The following is a 20,058-nucleotide window of genomic DNA, read 5'->3' as shown; positions in this document are numbered from 1 at the left end:
TTGATGCCCTCCTGATTCACACCCTTTTAAGCCCATCCTCTGCAATACGGATACTAATTCATTGGTATGGCGTCAAATTTTAGTAATACTGATAACCCTTCTGCCAGGGCCCATATATTATTGTTCTCCTGGAATGTGGATGGCTTGAACAGCCCTCTTAAAGGGAAAAAAGTGCTCACTCACATTCGGAGAAAGCACCCAGCAGTGACGTTTCTTCAGGAAACGCACTGGAGAGAAGGTGATAACTCCACGCTACGAGCACCCTGGATAGCAGAGTGCCTATCAGCTTCATACACTTCAAAATCTAGAGGAGTGGCTGTTCTCTTCCACAGGAATTTAAGATACCACATTCTAAATAAAAGTATTAGACATTGAAGGGACAAAATACATACTAGTAAACCTCTATGCCCCCAACAACAACACGGGTGACTTTCTTTGCTCGTTGTTGCAGGTGTTGGCTTGTAGGTCCTCTTATCCTCTGGTGGTGGGCGGGGATTTTAATACTGTGGACAACCCGATACTGAATAAGTCTCCGCCTGCTTCTAGACTATCCTCCCCGTGCTGGAAATACTTACAGGAATTTAGAGAAACGTTGCAGTTAAGTGACCCCTGGTTCTTATTAAACCAGACAGATCGCTCCTTTACCCATCTATCTAGAGCCCATGGTTCACTGTCCAGAATTGATTACCTCCTCTTAGCTAACTCCTTACTCATCCAACTGAAAAGGGTGGCCCTGGGTGACATCATCATTTCAGACCATGCCACGGTGACACTAGAGTGGTACTGTAACTATACTATACTCCTGGCCACTTTTGGCGCTTCCCTGATTATTTGTCCAAGTCTGAAGATTTTCCCAAATACTTAGCATATTCATAGTCCAACTATTTGGAAGACAATATCGAACACTGGGACAATCCAGTCCTATTCTGGCGGTCATGAGGGGCCATATATTCAGTTATGTTGCTAAACTAAAAAAAGAAAACGCCTCCAAATATAAATCCCCCCCAAGGGGCTGCCTCACAGAGTTTTAAAAAGTATTAAGAATCTCCCTCTGAGATAGCCCTAGAAATATATCTTAAAGATAGACAGCTATTTGATTCTTTTCTAACTTCACAGGCACAACAACGCCTGGATTATACCAAACAATCCTATTACAAGTGGGGAAACCGCTCAGGCAAATTGTTGGCTACAATGTCCAAGCCATGGAAAAAAACACTCATTTATGACTGCGGGGTGTCCCTTTGAACACAACCTATAGCCATACTAAAGACATATTGGAACAATTTCATCAACTTTACTCTAAATTATATAGCCCTATCCCTACGCAGGAGGCGACACATGCTCGCCTACTATCTCAAGCTAACTTGCCCAAACTAACGCAATCTCAAAGGGCGGTTTTGGAGGGAGAGATCAGGGAGGAGGAGTTGGCCTGTGTGATAGCTGGCTTGTTGCCTCACAAGGCCCCAGGGCCAGATGGCTTCACTGGTGCATTTTTTAAGATGCTCAAAGGTGAAATCTTACCCACACTCCTTGAATTGTTCAATACAATTTAAAGATCTCACCCTGAATACCCTTCCTTTACCAAAGCATTCACTACACTTATTCTTAAACTGGGAAAAGACCCGATGTTGGTGGAATCCTACAGGCCGATTGCTCTCCTAAACATAGATTTTAAAGTATTTTGGTTAATAGGGTGCATCAGATCCTTCCAGAGCTTCTAACTTCCCACCAACTGGGTTTTGTTTGGGGACGACACTGTAAAAGCAATACGCACAGCAATAGCAGCAACAGTAGCTTCATCTAAAGGAGGAAAAAGAGGACATATGCTCTTAAGTCTAGACACACACAAGGCCTTTGACACCATGGCTTGGCCCCATCTGTTTAAGGTGTTGGAGGACAGAGAGTTTGATGACAACTTTATAAAACTTATTTGTTACTTCTATACAGCGCCCTCCACATCCCTTCCAGTGAACGGCCTTAGGGGAGAACAATTGACTATGCAACGGGATACAAGGCAAGGGTGTCCATTATCGCCGCTTCTCTTTAATTTATCAATTGACCCTTTACTACGTCTTTTGCAAGATTCTTCTATATTTAAGGTAATCCAAATAGGTAATATGGAGGTAAAAATATCTGCGTTCGTGGATGATATATTGCTGTATATAGGCAACCCCCAAAATTCTCTGCCCAAAGTCCTTGACCTCTTGTGAGACTTCGGAAGTGTGTCAGGATTTGAGGTCAATTTCTCAAAATCAATAGGTATGTACTTAGGACCGGGGGTAACTAAGCCAACTTGGAGTCGAGATCTCCCGCTCAATTGGGCAAAATCCCACTTTACATATTTTGGCATTAAGCTATCTAAACATCCCTCAGAATTATATCCGTTAAATATAGGGAAGGCAATATCAGCCATTTCAAGTGAATTAGAAGGATGGAATCATTTGACCCTCTCCTATCTTGGCAGAGCGAACCTAATTAAGATGTCAACCTTCCCACGTCTCTTGTATTTATTGCAGTCCCTACTGTTACTGACAAGTAATACCGATCTGATAAAAATTAATTGTCTTTTCCGCAAGTTCATTTGGAAAGGAAAGAGACCAAGGATAGCGATGATAAAGCTCCAACAACATAAAATGAATGGAGGTATTAACTTTCCCCAGATTCAAATATACAATCAAGCGGCTATATTAAGACATCTGCGAGATTGGATTTCGAATTGCGATATTTATACTAATACAGCGTTAGACGCCCAATTTCTTTCAAAAGGTAATTTAACGACCTTTCTTCACTGTTTTGAAGCGGAGATAGATCAGGACTTAAAAGATAACCCTTTACTCTGGTCGACATATCGCTTATGGCATAGACTGAGACATAAAGCAAATCTGAATTAATATAAATCTCTATTTCTGACATTTTTAGATAATGAGGCTTTCCAACATAGGGGGGCTGCTTATCCTTTTACAATTCTTTGGGAAAAGGGACTTAAAAATCTTAGCGGGGTAGTAGACTCGTCTACCAGAAAGCTCTTACGCTTTGATGAGGCCAAAACAAACCTCCCAATTCTACAACACTTCCCAGTGGCTTATTTCCAGATGCAACATTACGCTGCCTCTGTTGCCGAGAGATTCTCGGAAGGAGATTGGTCGAATCAGCTAGACAAACTGTCGCATTCCCCGCCTGCCACCAGAAAAGCCATATCTGCACATTACATATTTTTATGTTCCCCGATGGATCATTCTACTAGTCATTCGGGAATACGACAATGGCTAGTGGATTTCCCAGATCTTAATTGTCCCTTATTAGTTGAAAATTTAATTTCCTCATGTCGTTTAATCCCTTCAATGCAATACCAGGAATTGTTTTAGAACATATTTCACAGAGCTTACTACTCACCCTACAGACAATACTTGGCAGGAATGTCCACTTCTCATGAGTGCCTACGCTGCCATGCTCCCAGGGCAGATCTTTTTCACTGCCTCTGGGCATTCCCTCTAATATGACGTTTCTGGATCCAGGTTAAAAAAAATTCTATGGATCATCTAGTGAATTATCTGCTATTTACAGCAGAATGGGCTATTTTTGGTATTATACCGGAGACTCAGATGATTTCTAAAGGCTGCAGAAAACTGCTACTAGCAATTAGTGCAGCTGCGCGCAAATCCATTCTACAGGAGTGGATTCTGACGCTCCGCCCTCCTTAAAATTATTTAAATAGAAAATCCACCACATTTTTCAGATGGATTGGTTGGAGACAACTTTAAATAAAGACAGACTAGTTGCTAAATTTTTTGACTCTTGGGAGAGTTACATCTCCATCCTACCAATGGATTTCCAGAGTCGAATTAAACACTCACTTCATAACACAGAATGGTATGAGACAAGAATTCTATTGGGTGTCCCTCACATATTACTAGAGAACTAGCTCTTTGTTGATAGATTGTTTATTGATTTTGGGCTCTTCTTGGCTCTCCCCGTCTCTGGGTCCTAGGTGGAATATATCTCTAAGATATTAGCTGGGCTGTGGTATATCTGCCTGTGTCTATAGGAGAACTGCCGCTTTATTTATATGTATCAATCTGTGATTTTGTACTTTATTGTGTGGGATTATGGACGCATATGTATATACTCCAATATATCCTTTATTATATTGAACTGCAATTGATTATTGTAATTTGATGTGTTGCTTAAATAAAAGTATTTGAAAAAAGAAAAAAAAAAAAAAGTGCTTTTGTGTACAAAGTGTACCTGAAAGATGCAACAGATTTCCCATGGAAGGTATATACCTATACTGCCACCTACCATGATGTGTAGCAATCAAGTCATTTTGGTGGTAGGTTACCAAAAATTGGTATTATGGCTACAGGTCACATTTTTCTAATGCATGGTAACTTAGCTTTATCTGATCAGGCAAAAAGCATTACAAAAATTAGGTGTAATTTATACCATTGGCAGATACATAGGGATTTGGGTTTAATTTACCGTATAATTGCAGGAACAGCTTAAATTGGAGGTTGGCTGTATAAATGTGCAGGTTGATGGCTTTGATTTCTCTGCAGCATGAGTTGGATTAAAGAAAGGTTTTGCCAGTAAATGGTTCAGGCTGCCATGGGTTCCATTGTTTGGAGCTGGCTGGATTTTTAGCAAATCTGTTTAAAAATAAGTTATTGATATCAATAATTGGGAAATCGTATTCATACAAATAAAAACATTACTTTAAAGCACAGGTACACAACTTATTTGCTCTGAGGGCTACTTATCAGTTAATCATACTATACATAAGCTATTAGACAGACACAATTAGTGAGTGAAAGGGGCTTTAAAAAAGTTATACTCCTCATTCTCAGCTTTTCAACTGATTCTTCCAGGGCTAGATAAGTCAGGCCAGATGCTACCAATTTGCACTGGTTAACCTGGGACACTGTGTTTGAGAACCCTTGTAGTCACTAAGGACCAATGAAAAGGAGTCATGACTTTTGCCTGAGGGCACACATAGGTCACAGCCTCCCATCTTGCAAGGCTGCAGATGGCTAACAGAAGGATGGTCAGAAAGCAGACTGTCGTTGTGGTTGGTAGCACAGGCCAGGCCAAGTTCACAGTGAGAAAAATGAACAGTACATTGGTATACAGAGAATCAGAATATAGATAATATGACACAATAAACAAGGTACAGAAGGGTCTATTTACTAATCCTTGGATGGAGATAAAGTGAACGGAGACAAAGTCCCAGCCAATCAACTCCCAACTGCCATGTAACAGGCTGTGTTTGAAAAATGACAGGAGCTGGTTGGTTGGGACTTTATCTCTGTTCACTTTATCTCCATGCAAGGCTTAGTAAATAGGCCCCAGAAATTGTTACTCAACTACAGGAGCTAAGGCAAAGCAAGATTATGAGACAAACACTCCCACAATCCAGAAAGAAACAACAAAATCAGTGACTATCCAGATGCAGCCTAAGGTTATGACAAACAGGTGTTATAAGGGCAAGATTAACAATGGGGCGGATAGAGCTCCAGGCCGCCACATAAAAATAGGCCTATAACCATAGCAGCATGATGACAACCAGCTGCTTAGCTGACCACATAGTCTGAAATAAATTACTCATAAAATAATGCAATTATTTAGGGAGTGGAGCTCATAGTATAACGGGGGTACACACTTGTGTGCAGGGCCGGACTGGGACTAAAAATAGGCCCTGGCATATAAAGCACACAGGCCCACCTCGGCGTCAGCATATGGCCCCAGGCATAGACTCCACCCCTTACTATTCCTAACTCCTCCTACCTAGTCTATGCTCTTACAAATATAATTAACAACATTAATAATTAAAAACATACAAGTATATATCATTCTATGTATTACAATACACACAACACAGCTCATCCTACAGGGGATTTATACATGTGCCATAGTCAGACATTTGGTATTTGGTTCGGTTAGATATAGCTGGCACTTCATTGGTGTAGGTCACACACAAAGAAAAGGGAATGCATTTTCCCAATTGACCAAGCCTAACTTAGCAGTTGTAGATAATTAGAGGGAATTCACTGAAGGATTTTGTTAGGACAGAGGTGCTGAACTCAGAGGAGGACACATCTGTGCACATCAAAGCAAAGCCTAAACTACCATTTTGGTCCCCTGTGCATAAGAGCATTAGTGTTCCCCTACACATTGTAAAGTACAGAGAGCAAGGGCATGGTCTCACTGGGAAGGTGTTACGAATCCCACTGCCTGCTCCAAGTGAGACCCCTAGAACCCGGCTAGCGAGATCTTCTGCCAATAACAACCGCCCGTTGTTCCCTTAGAACTAGGATACGTTCACCGGTACTTAGGCGGCCGCCTGGACTTATGCTCAAGGTAGTAACGGCTCACATGGAGATACAGGGGAATTCAATAGGTAAGGAATGTACAGTTAGGACTGACACAGCTGATGATTACAAGGATATCAATGGTACAGATGTTGTGAGAGTACAGATTGGCTTTCTGGGCAGTAGTTTGGGAGTCGATGGTGTGGCAGCTGTGCCAATGGTGCAGCAATGGCGCGGCAATTTTGCCAATGGTGCGGCAATAGCCGTAGATAAACAGTCTAGGGTTAGTAAATGGCTCTGAGAGCCGATGGCGTGGCAACTGTGCCGATGTTGCAGCGATGGTGCTGATGTTGGGGCAGTTGCCATAGATAAGCAGTCTATGGTTTGATAATGGCTTTGAGAGACGATGGTGCGGCAAGTCTGCCGATGTTGCAGCGATGGTGCCGATGTTGGGGCAGTTGCCGTAGATAAGCAGTCTATGGTTTAATAATGGCTTTGAGAGCTGATGGTGTGGCTAGTGTGCCGATGTTGCAGCGTTGGTGCCGATGTTGGGACAATTGCCGTGGATAAACAGTCTACAGTTTGATGATGGCTTTGAGAGCCGATGGTGCGGCAAGTGTGCCGATGTTGCAGCGATGGTGCCGATGTTGGGGCAATTGCCGTAGGATGAACGTTGGCAGCACGGGAGCTGCTGGATACGGCTAGGAAGCCGTTTTGGAGATAGGTGGTAGCACGGAAGCTACTTGGAGCGGCTAAGAAGCCGTATGGTGAACGTTGGCAGCACGGGAGCTGCTGGATGCGGCCAGGAAGCCATTTTGGATATAGGTGGTAGCACGGAAGCTACTAGGAGAGGTTAGGAAGCCGTGTGGGAGTTCAGTGAACCAGAGAACAGGAACAACCTGACTCTGCAGTCAGGCTAAGGGAACTCACAGACACTCTATAGTCGGCACAGGTGCAATAGATCAGTGAGTATAAATAGGCTGAAGTCCCAATCAGGTTTGCACTTGTGGAAAACACATCACTTCCTGAGGAGTGCCAATCTCCTAGCAACAGGAAGAACTGAAGTAACCCCGTCCTGTCTGGGCATACTGTCAGAAAGTGTCAAGTCGTGACCGCGACTTGTAACAGAAGGGGCGTTACCACGCAATAGTACCACCAAATCAATCTGTCACATTACACCACACAGTAGTGCCCCTTATTTACGTTAAACCACACAGTAGTAGTGCCTTATAACACATTATACTATGCAGTAGTAATGCCCCTTATAACACATTTAGCCACACACAGTAATGCCCCTTGCTCATTATGCCACACACAGTAATGCCTCTAGCACATTATGCCACACACAGTAGTATGTCCCTTACACATTATGTCACGAACTAGTAATGCCCCATACATATTATGACACACACTGTAATTCCCCTTATACATTATGCCACACACCATAATTGCCCTTACACAGTATGCCACACACCGTAATTCCCCTTACACATTATGCCACACACAGTAATGCCCCTTATAACGATTTTTCTATATGTTTTTACTTTTCATCCATTCTTGGAGATATGCTTGGCAGGGATTGTGTTTGTCTATTTATAGAATTTATAACAGTGGGACTCTGAGAAACAGACATATACCATCCCTCATATGCATGCATGGCCCTGTACAGTACTTATAATAAAACACTTATTTATATGGCAGCCACTGCAAGTTGGCACAGACCACAGAGGGGGTTAGAAATGCTGCACAGTGCACACACTATGTCCGGGCAGTGTCGGCAGATGGCGCTGTTCATACCTGGCCCGGCTGCAGTATGATGTCAATATGCGTGGCTGCGTCAGGACATCACTACACAATAGCGGCCACTCATGACACTCCACACTGAGCACAGGGCCACCCAGGAGACAGAAATGCCAGGCAGCCCTCCACGCCAGCTCACAGGAGCATCTGGCCGCTCGCCCCCGCCGTGCTTCTCATAGCAGGCCAGGCCACTTAATGGCGGAACTACGTGGCCGCGTCATGGTGTTACTACGTCATGGTGCATATGAAACTCCACCTGCTGAGTATAGTGCCGCCCAGTAGTCGGTGCTGCCGGGCGGACCTGCTGGCAGCCAGACCGGCCGTTCTGGCCAATAGCTCTTCTGGCATCTGCCAGAAGTGCCAGATGGCCAATTTGGCCATTCCTGTGTGGCTCCAATCACACCAACACAGCCCTGGTCACAGCTCTTCCATTCTGAGTATAGGCCCTTGAACATATTCAGCCCCAGGCCCATGTGGCTCTTCATCAGGCATTAGGTGTTATGGACCTGAATGGCACTTCTGGAGAGACAGGATTGTTACAGGGCTCCCTCTTCCTTTCATTACAAATGTATTTATGGTACAGAAATGAATCTTCCATAGCATGGAGTTAAATTCTTACAGATAATTAAAATTGGTTTCACTTGAAAAGGCACAAACTTATCAAATATTGGAGAGAGATAAAGTTGGAGAAATTGAGAAGTTGCTCATAGCAACCAATCAGCTTCTTCGAACTATTATTTTACTAGCACAGCCTGTAAAATGACAGTTAGGAGCTATTTCTCCACTTTATCTCTTTCCAAGATTTCTCCCTCTAAGATACCTTCACTGAGATTGTTCATGAGAAAAACAGCAGTGAAATACCTGCACAGGCTGCTTAGCAGGAGTAATCCAGAAATTGGAGCCAAACAAATATATTTGTTTCTATTTTCTCAAATGTGTACATTAATCAATATAAATGCATGGAGGCTGTTCAATAATCTTTCCTTTATTATGAGACTTCTTATTAAAATGTGGCAACCAGGGCATCATTGCTTAAGATCAGTTCTGAAGCCAGTGTTTGGAATTGTACTGGGCATGGGGCAATTATACAAGTTTCTTGTTTGAACCGTAGCAGGCCGGCCAAAGCAGATGAAACCAACCGGGTTTATTAAATACCTTCTGAATGGCAGAAATGTAAGCACATGAATTATATGTGAGAGGCCCAGGAAACACACTCTCTGTAAAGACATCCTGCCATCCAGTCATGTGGTTACTTCAGCCTTACTGCACATGTCCAATGGTTCTGCATGACAATTGTCAGCATTTGGTTGCCATGATAGAGCACCGTGGGTAGCAGCTGAAAAGCCAAAGAGAGCAACTGATAAGGTGCACTACAATTTTTAAAGTCCCTTTCTCTGAAACATTTTATTAAAAACCTATTGAAATATTTGTGTGGAGATATCCTTTGAAGCCTATAACAGGGTTTTGCTTTCTCTTACATTAGATTTCTTGCAGTCAACATACAAGATCAGGAAATCTAGTAGATTCCACGGTCACTGTAACTACAGTAGTACATCCAGATTGCTTACTGTACATTACAACTTCAAGCCAAACCAAACTCACCCACAAAACTGCAAGGGTACCATGTCATCTGAGATTTTTACTTATTTCAACTAGAGATGAGCAGTTCGGTTTTACTTGGTTATGTTCGGATCTCAAAAACGGCATCATATTGGCTATCTGGGTCTCACGTGTTTTTGATAGCCAATAAGATGAAACCGAACCAATCCGAATTAGCGATACTTTGACAAAATCTAAAACGAGTCAAAACAAAACCACTCATCTGTAATTTAAACATACTGTATATTGTAGATTTCTTTTCAGAAATAACCAGGTCTATCATTGGCACAAATATCTCAGAAATGTCTTCAGTATTGTATCACTTATCTCAGTTGGGATTACAGTATGGATGGTTAGCACAATAAACCAGGGCTCAGGGAGGTACAGTAGTAGCCAGGGCCCACCCGCTCATGCCACAAACATCCCTATTATAATTCTATGTATATTTCATATAACATACATAGCCGTGTTAATTATACATAGAAATGATACTGAACAGTGAAAAAAGTATGACATTGACAACTCACCACACATTAAGTTATAGAGTTCAATATTATCAAAAGATTCTACTTCCGTTTGCTTTTTAAATCCTGGGCCATGTCCTATAAAGATCGCCTGAAAAACAGTAACATACAAGTAAGCAGTTTGTTAGTTTTCTGCAGTGAAAGAGGTTTTTTCTTATAAATTATTATATTTAGTGAACACAAAGTACACTGTGGAACTAATTATGCACAAGATGTTTCATTAAACAAAATGTAAACCTCATATACACAAGTCATAAATTAATACATTTGATATTGATAAATTGGTATTTTAATAAAAAGTTATAATGTTTCAACTTTTACTGTGCTATATAAGAGTAAAGAAAAATGGTATAAACATACAAATGATCCTCTGTGGCTGCTATTTGTTTGTTTGTTTTTTACCTGAAGTGCTTTTTCGTGTAAACTGTTTGTCTGTACAGTACTAAAGCATACAACAAAAATGTTAGTAAAATAATTGAAACTATGGAACAGTAAAGAAAATGTTCATAAGTGCCTGGCCTTTGGCTGGCATAACATGACGCTGCCCACCACCTTTTGTAGGAAGAGTGAGTGTCTGTGTCCTGATTGAGATATTTTAAATATTAGAATATATGGATAAATAAGCTGCCCATTAACCACCTTATTTCAGCATAACAGTCCATGCTCTTATTCCAGATATCAGATATCATGCATCCAGGTATTTCAAATATCATTCATCCACACTGTGAAGGAGATGTCTTCCTTTTTTGGACATTGTGGGGTCTATTTACTAAGCAGTGTTAGGAGACAGATTGAAAAGTGATAAGGTACCAGCCAATCAGCTCCCAACTGTCATTTTTCAAACACAGCCTGTGAGATGGCAGTTAGGGGCGGATTGGCTGGCACCTTATCACTTTTCACTCTGTCTCCTAACACTGCTTAGTAAATAGACCCCTGTTTTTCTAAACTACACTTAGCAAACTAAACAGTTTAAGTGTAAAATTTTCCTAAATGAAACACCTGCTCATCTTGTCTTGTGGTTAAATAAACACTCTTGGAAGTGAATGTGAAGAATTTGGAGTGAAGGTGATCACATGTTGTCATGATCCTGACTAATTTTTTCCATATTCTCCTATGTTTTACCTCTGCTGTGTTGTTACAGCTAGCACCGAAGTCCACTCGCGCTGTGACCGCACATCACTCCCGGATGACGCAGAGGTCTGCCTGCACTGCACATCGCATCCAGCTGGCTATGAGGTCTGCCACACGGTTCCTGCTCTGCGCTCTCAGTGTGTTTACTCAGCATGCTAGCACTCAGGCTGCACACCTGAGTTCCCTCCATAACTCAGTATGGGCGTAGCCATGTTGGATTCAGTCACTTGACATCCAATCCCTGGGGATCCACCCCTATAAATTCAATTTACTGACTGGCCTCCATTGCCAGTACAACATTGCTTCTGCTGAAGTTACAGCTCTTGGCCTGATTCAGAGCAGCTCCCAACTGTCAGGGCCGTGCTTTATTTTTTTGGAGCGGCCTCTTGGCCGCTCGCATAGCTGTGGGTGACACAGCTATTGCGAGTGGCCAGGATGATGGTCGCAATGGTCAAGACCATCGTGACCATCGGGCTTGGGACGAGACCCTTGTGGTAGGGTCTCACCCATCGCAAGCCCCAGAGAGCTTTCGGCTCTAACAGAGCCGGAAGCTCTCCACTGACATCACTTGTGATGTCAGTGGGGCCGCCCCCAAACGGCAGGCGTTCTCATGAGAACGCCTCCATTTGGGCAGCCACCCCCCCGGCCCGCCCACCAAACGGGGCGAGCTGTCACTCAACATCGACAGCTTGCCCCCTTTGGTGCGAGACCTGGAGCGACGGAGTGCCTGTCGCTAGCTGGGTCTCGCGCATGCGCACAACGGAGCCGGCTCCGTCGTGCGCATGCTCTGTGGGCCACTATTGACCCGTTTCCGAGCGCTCAGCGCTTGCAACCGGGTCTGAATCAGGCCCTCTATGCTGAGCTCCCAGGTACTCTGTATCTGAATGGTTCCAATCAGTGCGATTCCAGTTCCAAGTCCGGTTGCAAGTCTCCATTCCATCTTTGCTCCGGTCTGGGTTATCTACTTGTTCCTAACTCCAACCATCGGTCCCAACTGATATCTCCAACCATTGGTCCCAGTCGATATCTCTAACCAGTGGTACCAGTCGATATCTCCAACCATTGGTCCCAGTTGATATCTCCAACCATCGGTCCCAGCCAATATCTCCAACCATCGGTCCAAGCCAACAAATCCTCCCATTGGTCCCAGCTGATATCTCCACCCATCGGTGTTGATACAAGTGAATTTGTTTTACCACTAATATATTGTGGTTAATGTGGTCTTAGACATGACATAGGGCGAGATGTATTAATGATCGCAATTATAATGCGAACAAATACAGGATATTAAAGCTTGCCATTAAAACTAAATAAATATGACTGCTCTACAATTAAAATTATCATTTTAATATGAATTCTACAGTACCTCCATGCTTTTGAATTCATTGTCATATCCATGGTTCCCACCTCCACAAAAGGTATATGATTTGTCCCTGTTTAAAATTAAAATACATTTATATCAATATTTCAACACAATGCAGGAGAATATTTACAATTGCCTTTCATTATAATTTTACATACTGTATCTGAAAAACAGAACTTGCCATGTCATCGTCCCGCCGCTGGCTTAAATTAGCCAGAGTGAGACTGCACTCAACACTTCAACAATGGAGAAATAGAAGACAAGACCTGGCCCGGCTGAGAGAAGAGAGAAAATGCAGATCAAATAGCGGCAAGTGATAGAGATGCTGGAAAAGAGGAGGAATGCAACCGAGATGATGGAAAAGATGCAACATGTGGAGAAGATGCCAGTGAAGAAGCAGCAAGCAAGAAAGACTCTGAGGAAGATACCATAATTCCTAGAGAAGAGGTGGCTAAAGCTAAAGGGCTAATAAAAGCCACTGTACCCCAGAGGTCTGAGGTAGCAGAGAGGTCCACTCCTCATTTCAAGACCCAGAAATAGTCGGCAGGATCAAAGTCCTTGGCTGAGCCAGGCCCGGTTCAACAGTAGATGGCGAGACTGTTAGGAACCCAGTGGGGATTTTGTAACTATTAGAGCACCAGGATTACTGGTGCACTGTTAGGCAGGCACTAATCCTGAGGCACAAATAATATCCTGCACAGGACAAAAATGTAATACAATTTATAAACCAGCAATTTAGTACATTCTAATAGTTACCAAATTTTGTATATAGCTGGAGGTGCTCCCTGGAATCGAATATCAAGTACTCAGAAATAAACCTTCCATTGGCCTTGGCCAATGTGCAGCAAGTGATTCCTTTGTGCGGCACTCTTTCATATTAAATTAATTGATATAATTGATATCAGGAAATATCGATTAAAAGTTATGTTGTAATTACGTATATTTCTTGATATCAATTATATCAATTCATTTATTATAAAAGAGTGCCCCACAAAGGAATCACTTGCTGCAAATTGGCCGAGGCCAACAGAAGTTTTTTTCTGAGTACTAATCCTGAGGCACCTGTGAGCTAGGCCCTATTGTCTTGAGTGCATCATTGGTAAATGGGAACTAGGCCCTTATTATATCAGAGCATCCTTATTGTTAAGAAAGCACTAGGCACGTGGTACTGCAAAGCCCTTGTTGTGTAGGTCTGCCCATTGACTAAAACAGATCAATGTGGCATTCAGTGGCCCTCGGTGTGAAGGGGTTCACCTGGCTCTCACATAATGTTAAGCCATGGAGTGGGCACTATGGTCCACATTCCGCCAGTAGACTCAAAAGCAAGGGAAGATGAGGCGCAAGTGGTTCTTAGGACCTCATTCAGAGTCGGTCGTTGCGGCCGCACGGTCGTACGCAGCCGATGTTTGCTAAACTGCGCATGCGTAAAGTTCGCAATGCGCGTGCGCAAACTAGCTGTTATGATCAGAAATTTCTCTCTCCTTGAACACAGCCAGGTTGTTAGTTTGAGTGACAGAATGAACCGTTTGTGGGTGGTAACAGGGGAAGGTGCTTGAAAACGGGGGAGTGGAGATCCGAACGCAGGCGTGCCTGATTATGCGAACGGCGTTTAATGGGAGTGCATAATTAACAAAGTAGTGTCATGGCAGACGTGACATGGTGGTTATTGCACTGACTAGATCGTAGTGCTTAAGAGAGGGTATGGTCAGCCTTAAGCTCTGCGATCAGCTCCGATGGGTCCCGATGGTTGCGATTAATCTTTATATCCCAGGAGATGACATGTGTTGTGATCGAGAAGGTGGCGTGATTTAGTCTTACGACCGCCTCTTCCTCGGTCGTTCAGCTAACGATCTCATCTTAGCGATGCAACTTGCGATCGCTTCATTTGCATATCCGGCCCCTTTCCCCTACGACCGTGCGGCCGCAAGGAGCGACTCTGAATGAGGTCCTTAGACCTTAAAAAAGGGGCTTTATTCTTAACTGCAGTTAGTGGCACTTCTAATTAAGGAAGAAATACCAGATATTAAAGGTAGGGAGGAGATCGGAATTTAATTTAATTGATTTAATACTGATGTTTGTGCTTGTTGTAGTTGTCCTTGCTATACTTGTGGGGATGTACAGTTTGTTAAGATAGGAGAATCTAGTGGATACTTGCATTAAACCACGCCCAATGTTGTAGTATATTATTTTGTACACTGGGCCAGTGATAGTTAGAGACACCAGTAACAAGAAATATTTTCTGCCCTAGTTCTCCTGGTGTGACGTGTTGGTACACAGAGAGAGCCGATAGGTGTCATAGCTTGCTGCTGTTCTACTAGGTTCTGTTTCTCACTCATCCTGCACACATTCTATCTGATACACAAAACAGCTTTTCATTTTTCTCTTTGAAAAAGTACACTTGGAATGCTGTAACTGATATTGAAAGCAAGACAATGGACTTTTTGCTGCCAACACCAGTTATAGTATTCTATGTGTAAAGGAAAATTATGCACCTGCGCTGAACATTTATTAAAGTTAGTATATTTAGTATCTGATGCTGAGAAGTGTGTAAGCTAGATAGAAATTCCAAAAAGAAATATACACAATACATAAGACAACTAGTGTGCTGTTTTTTTTTACTATACTGTACCTTACAACAAGCCACTGTCTGTCCACGTAGATATGAACTTTGTCGATACGAATGTGGTTGGCATAATGAAATCGCTTAGGTAGGTCATTCTTCATGTAAGGCTTGAAATGTTGACCTGTCTTCCGACACTAAGGGTAACCATAACACTTAACACTTAATACTTAATAATTAGAATTTTAAATGAATGAGTAAAGAAAACAATTAAATGATAATGATCATGCATGTGCACTGTGTAAAAAATAAATTAATATACATTAGGAATCAGATATGTAATATGTAACTGTACTGCATTTCAAATTGAGTTCCTTCTTGTAAGTATATCAATGATCCTCACAACACAAATACGTTGATTTAACCTTCTCTCCATAGCAGAGCTCTCACAAGCATGCACTGCTCTCTAAAGTGCCACTAAGGTTAATTTAGAACAGTGCAAACTTGCAAAACAAAGCATACTTTAAGCATACTTACCAACTCTCCTGGAATGTCCCGGGGAGTCCAGAGTTTCAGGGGACTCTCCCAGACTCATGACAGAGTTGGCCCATATACCACAAGCTGCCAACTTCCTGAGTGAAGTACAATAAACAGCTTGGAGGTCGGATGACATGATTTGCATTGAATTTCGTCATCGTGGCCCAGACCCCACTGTTCAAAGCCACAATTTGTGTGCAATGGCAGCCATCTGTGCAACAGCTCAAAAGTAATTTGTCATCCAATGTAAATTTCAAACAGATGAAGAGTCTAGAGATTAAGGAATGTGAGGTGCAGAAGCTCAGATGTTTTTACAGACTTTCGGGTGCCCACCTGCCACTCCAGCTAGAGAAGTTCATTAGTGTAGTACATACACATATACTGGTACAAGACTGAATTGAACTTCTTTCCAAACAGGTCCTTCCTTGCTCCTGATTAGCTGAGTCTTATCTTTGAGATAAGACAAATCCCTGAGTGGATATCAAGTTATTAATCAGCTGGGCTGATTACGTGGCCCATGGCTCGTTGTGTTCAGACAATGGGGTAGATGTATGAAACCGTGAAAAGAGTGGAGAAGTGTGCCAGTGGAGAAGTTGCGCATGGCAAAAAAAAATCAGCTTTGAGGTTGCATTTATCAAGTACATTCTATAAAATAATATGTTGGAGCTGATTAGTTGCCATGGGCAACTTCTTCACTGACACACTTCTCCACTCTTTTCACGGTTTCATACATCTATATGTCAGATCAAGTCAGGAATGAGGGAACAGGCAAGTATAAAGTAAAGGGAAATCCTTTTTTGGCAACCTATTATTTATTTACTTTTAGCAAATATTTATTATTTCATTTATAAGGATGCAATATATAATTTATTTATTTGGAGGGGACAGCACTATTTTTTGTAAAGGAAGCATCAATTTCTTAATATTTTTATTATGGCACCACAAATGATTATTACTTTTAAAAGGGGACATGAATTTATTATTATCCTGGTACCCATAGCACAAGCCAAGGGCTACCAGCAAGACCAATGCTATTCATTTAATCAGTAAACTCTAGCAGAGAGGGACAGATATTTGTTAATCCCTATAGATTGTAAACTTGTGAGCAGGGCCCTTTACCTTAATGTCTGTCTGTTACTACCCAGTTTTGTTCTATTAATGTTGTTTCCAATAGTAAAGCGCAATGGAATATGCTACACTATATAAGAAATTGTTAATAATAATAATAATTCCTAACCCAAATTCCCCTCCCCCTCCCCAAAGGACCATACCAGATGCTCTATAGCACAGGCCTATTGTACAAAAAGGGGCATGGCACAGAAGTTTTTTGTTTTCACAAATTTCCAAGTTACAGCTGTCTAACACCAGTAGTTTTATTTGTTATCCTACATTCTCCCCAAGATCTGCACCAAACTGCATGTCAAATTTTTGCAATAAATCAGACTCAATGACACGTGCAGAGAAAAATGGCATCCTAGAGTTACAGTGACCCAAAACCATCTGATGTTGCTGGTGGAAATACCATAGAAGCTTTTCCATGATCTTCCGATGATGGGTAATGGCAGAATGAAACCCGGGGAGTAGCAAAAATTACAGGGCAAATTCTGTGTGGAATTGTGGTTCTGAATGTGTGGTTAGGTAAATGTTCTGGCCTGGGGAACAGTTTTCAAAATTTTGCATACCGTAGCTCCAAAAAATTTCACATAGCTGCTATTATTATCAAATACCAGAACTAAATTAATAAAGACATTGTTAGTCATTAACGTAAAACTTTAATTGCATCAAAAGCCCCTTATTACATATAAGTTCTGTAATAGACACAGCTAGCATTACTTCAGGCACTTCAGTATAATTTATTTTAATTATTGAGGAATAGTGCATTTATTTTTTTAGATTAAAATATTGCTGCAACCTACCATATAATTGGTATAAACAAGCACAATGTTAAAAAATAATTGTTCGGCATTGATTGTTTTTTTTGTTTTCTTGGGTAGATATAGCATTACCGATATCAAGATAGTAATAGGTTAATTCTGTTAATGCTAGATTTGTTTGAATAAATTCCAAATTCAGATGTGATACAGATATCTTTCTGAAGCTGTCTATCTTGATAAATATGGAGCATAATTTCCAAATATATTTTAAATAACCAGCCTATAGTATTATTCTTCTTCTAATAATAACAATAACTATTATAATTATTATTGTTATTATTATTATTATTATTATTAATAATAATAATAATAATAATAATAATATTATAATGTAAAATTTCTTTAATGGTTCATGACAAAGGGAAATAAGAACACATAACTCAAGTCAACTCAACAAGAGCAGGCATATTATGTTAAGAACATCACAAAATGCCAATGACACGGGACCACACTATGATCTCCATAGAGATCTATAGAGAGCGAAAATAAATTATTACAAAAGGGAAACTATAGAAGGGGAGTGGACAAAATAAGAAAAGCTAGGGTAGGAGGGAATAGAAGTGTGAGAGAGGAGAGGGCGAGGGAAGGAAAAAGTTGCTCCTAATCAAATGGTCAGAGCTAGCATCATCCAATACCGGTATATGATGATAAATGGGTACAATGCTAATATAGAGCGACTCTTCCCAAGGCCAGTGCATAAATATTATGCCTGCAAAAAATAGCACAAAACCAGACTACACCATTAAAATAATCATCACCCAGCCCATGGGCAAGGGTAGAAAAGCAAAGGGCCACCTTCAAGCTATAGTAGTATACAGATTAGGCCCATGGTCAAAAGCAATGGCAATGCCAGGGACCCAGGGACTCAGCGAGCCCAGGCCAACTCTGTGGAGGCCTTGGAGGAGATAGGGTTGAGAGTGTCCTTAAAGGTCACAGAATTTTTTAAGTCCATCCACCGAAACCATCCCTAAAGGCCTCATAGTCACCATCTGCAGAAGTTAGAATATCGTCCATCTCCATAAAGAAGTCTATTTTAATAAACCAGTCTGGGACTGTTGAAGGAAAGGGGGAGTGCCACCTTACTGGGATAACTGACTTAGCAGCATTGTTTAAGTGGCACAATAGGGATTTCTTGTAATTCAAGATACGTAACTGGGACAGATGGAACAGCCAAAACACAGGGTCTGACAGAACAGGTTCCCCCAGAATTTTGGCAGAAAGTTGAATCACCTCTGTCCAAAAGGGCTGAAGGCCAGTACATTGACACCAGATGTGGAACGGGTTCCGGGAGCACTAGAAAAGCACCAGCATGTGTTGGGAAAACCAATCCCCATCTTAGAGAGATTATCTGGGCATCTATACCATCAGGACAGTAACTTGTATTGGGTTTCCACTAAACAGGCACTAGATGAGCTAGCATGGGCTGAACTGAATATTTTTTCCCATTTATCTTACAAATCCTTGCCAATCTTTCGGCCCCAGGTTATAGTAAACTGGCAGCCGACAGAATTACAGTATATATCAGAGAAATAGTGTGATTCAGAGCAGTAGGGTTAGCGCAAAAGAATTCAAAAGGCGTAAGAGCAGAACATAGGAGGCCACAGGTACCAAGATATTGTAGGAAATGGTGGACCTGTAAATATTAACAATAATAATAACAGTAATTTATATAATGCTAGCATATTCCGTTGCGCTTTACAATTGGGAACAAAACATTATTAAGACAAGACTGGGTATTAACAGACAGATGAAGAGGTAAGAAGGCCCTACTCACAAGCTTACAATCTATACAGAAAAATCAATTCGATACACAAGGATAATGACTACATATTGCAAATGGTTTAGCCAGATACAGAGGTTCTTGGTGGGCTGTATGATCCAGTACCAGAGCAATTTTGTCATAGGGTCAGTCAGTTGTGTAAGTGTAGATAGAGGACATATGTAAAGTTATGTGTGAACTATATAAAGGAGAGTTGGTTCGATGAAATAGACTACGGAGGTAACGTGGGTGGTTTTGGAATTTGATATGATTACCAGAAGACAAGAATTTTCAGGGAACTCCTGAAGGTTTGGAGGCTAGAGGAAACTATTGTTGTGCAAGGGAGAGTATTCCACAGACTGTATCTGTGAATGGGAGCAAGTAATCAGGGGCGTGACTAGGTATTTGAAGGACCCATAGTGAAAGTTTGCAAGGGCATCTAAGTACCACCCAATACTGAAAAATCTATATAACATATGTAACTTTTACTAGGAATATGGGCCCCCTTCTACTCTAGGCCCCATATCAGCTGCACCCATTGCATTA

General features: G+C 41.7%; 1 protein-coding gene across 1 annotated transcript in view; it reads right to left on the bottom strand.

Moving 5' to 3' along the window:
- ENPP3 (ectonucleotide pyrophosphatase/phosphodiesterase 3) overlaps positions 1-20,058 on the bottom strand; it is a 236,545-nt gene that overhangs the window by 51,199 nt on the left and 165,288 nt on the right. Inside the window, exons 15-18 of the mRNA XM_088443058.1 lie at positions 15,352-15,479; positions 12,726-12,792; positions 10,232-10,319; positions 4,480-4,646 (exon numbers count right to left, since the gene is read on the bottom strand). Of these exons, the coding sequence (XP_088299184.1) occupies positions 4,480-4,646; positions 10,232-10,319; positions 12,726-12,792; positions 15,352-15,479 (450 nt within the window). The remainder of the gene's footprint in view (positions 1-4,479; positions 4,647-10,231; positions 10,320-12,725; positions 12,793-15,351; positions 15,480-20,058) is intronic.

The sequence above is a fragment of the Taudactylus pleione genome, unplaced genomic scaffold (genome assembly GCF_031769625.1).
Source record: "Taudactylus pleione unplaced genomic scaffold, aTauple2 ptg000326l, whole genome shotgun sequence".
NCBI lineage: Eukaryota > Metazoa > Chordata > Amphibia > Anura > Myobatrachidae > Taudactylus > Taudactylus pleione.
This window is presented reverse-complemented; position numbering and strand designations above follow the sequence as displayed.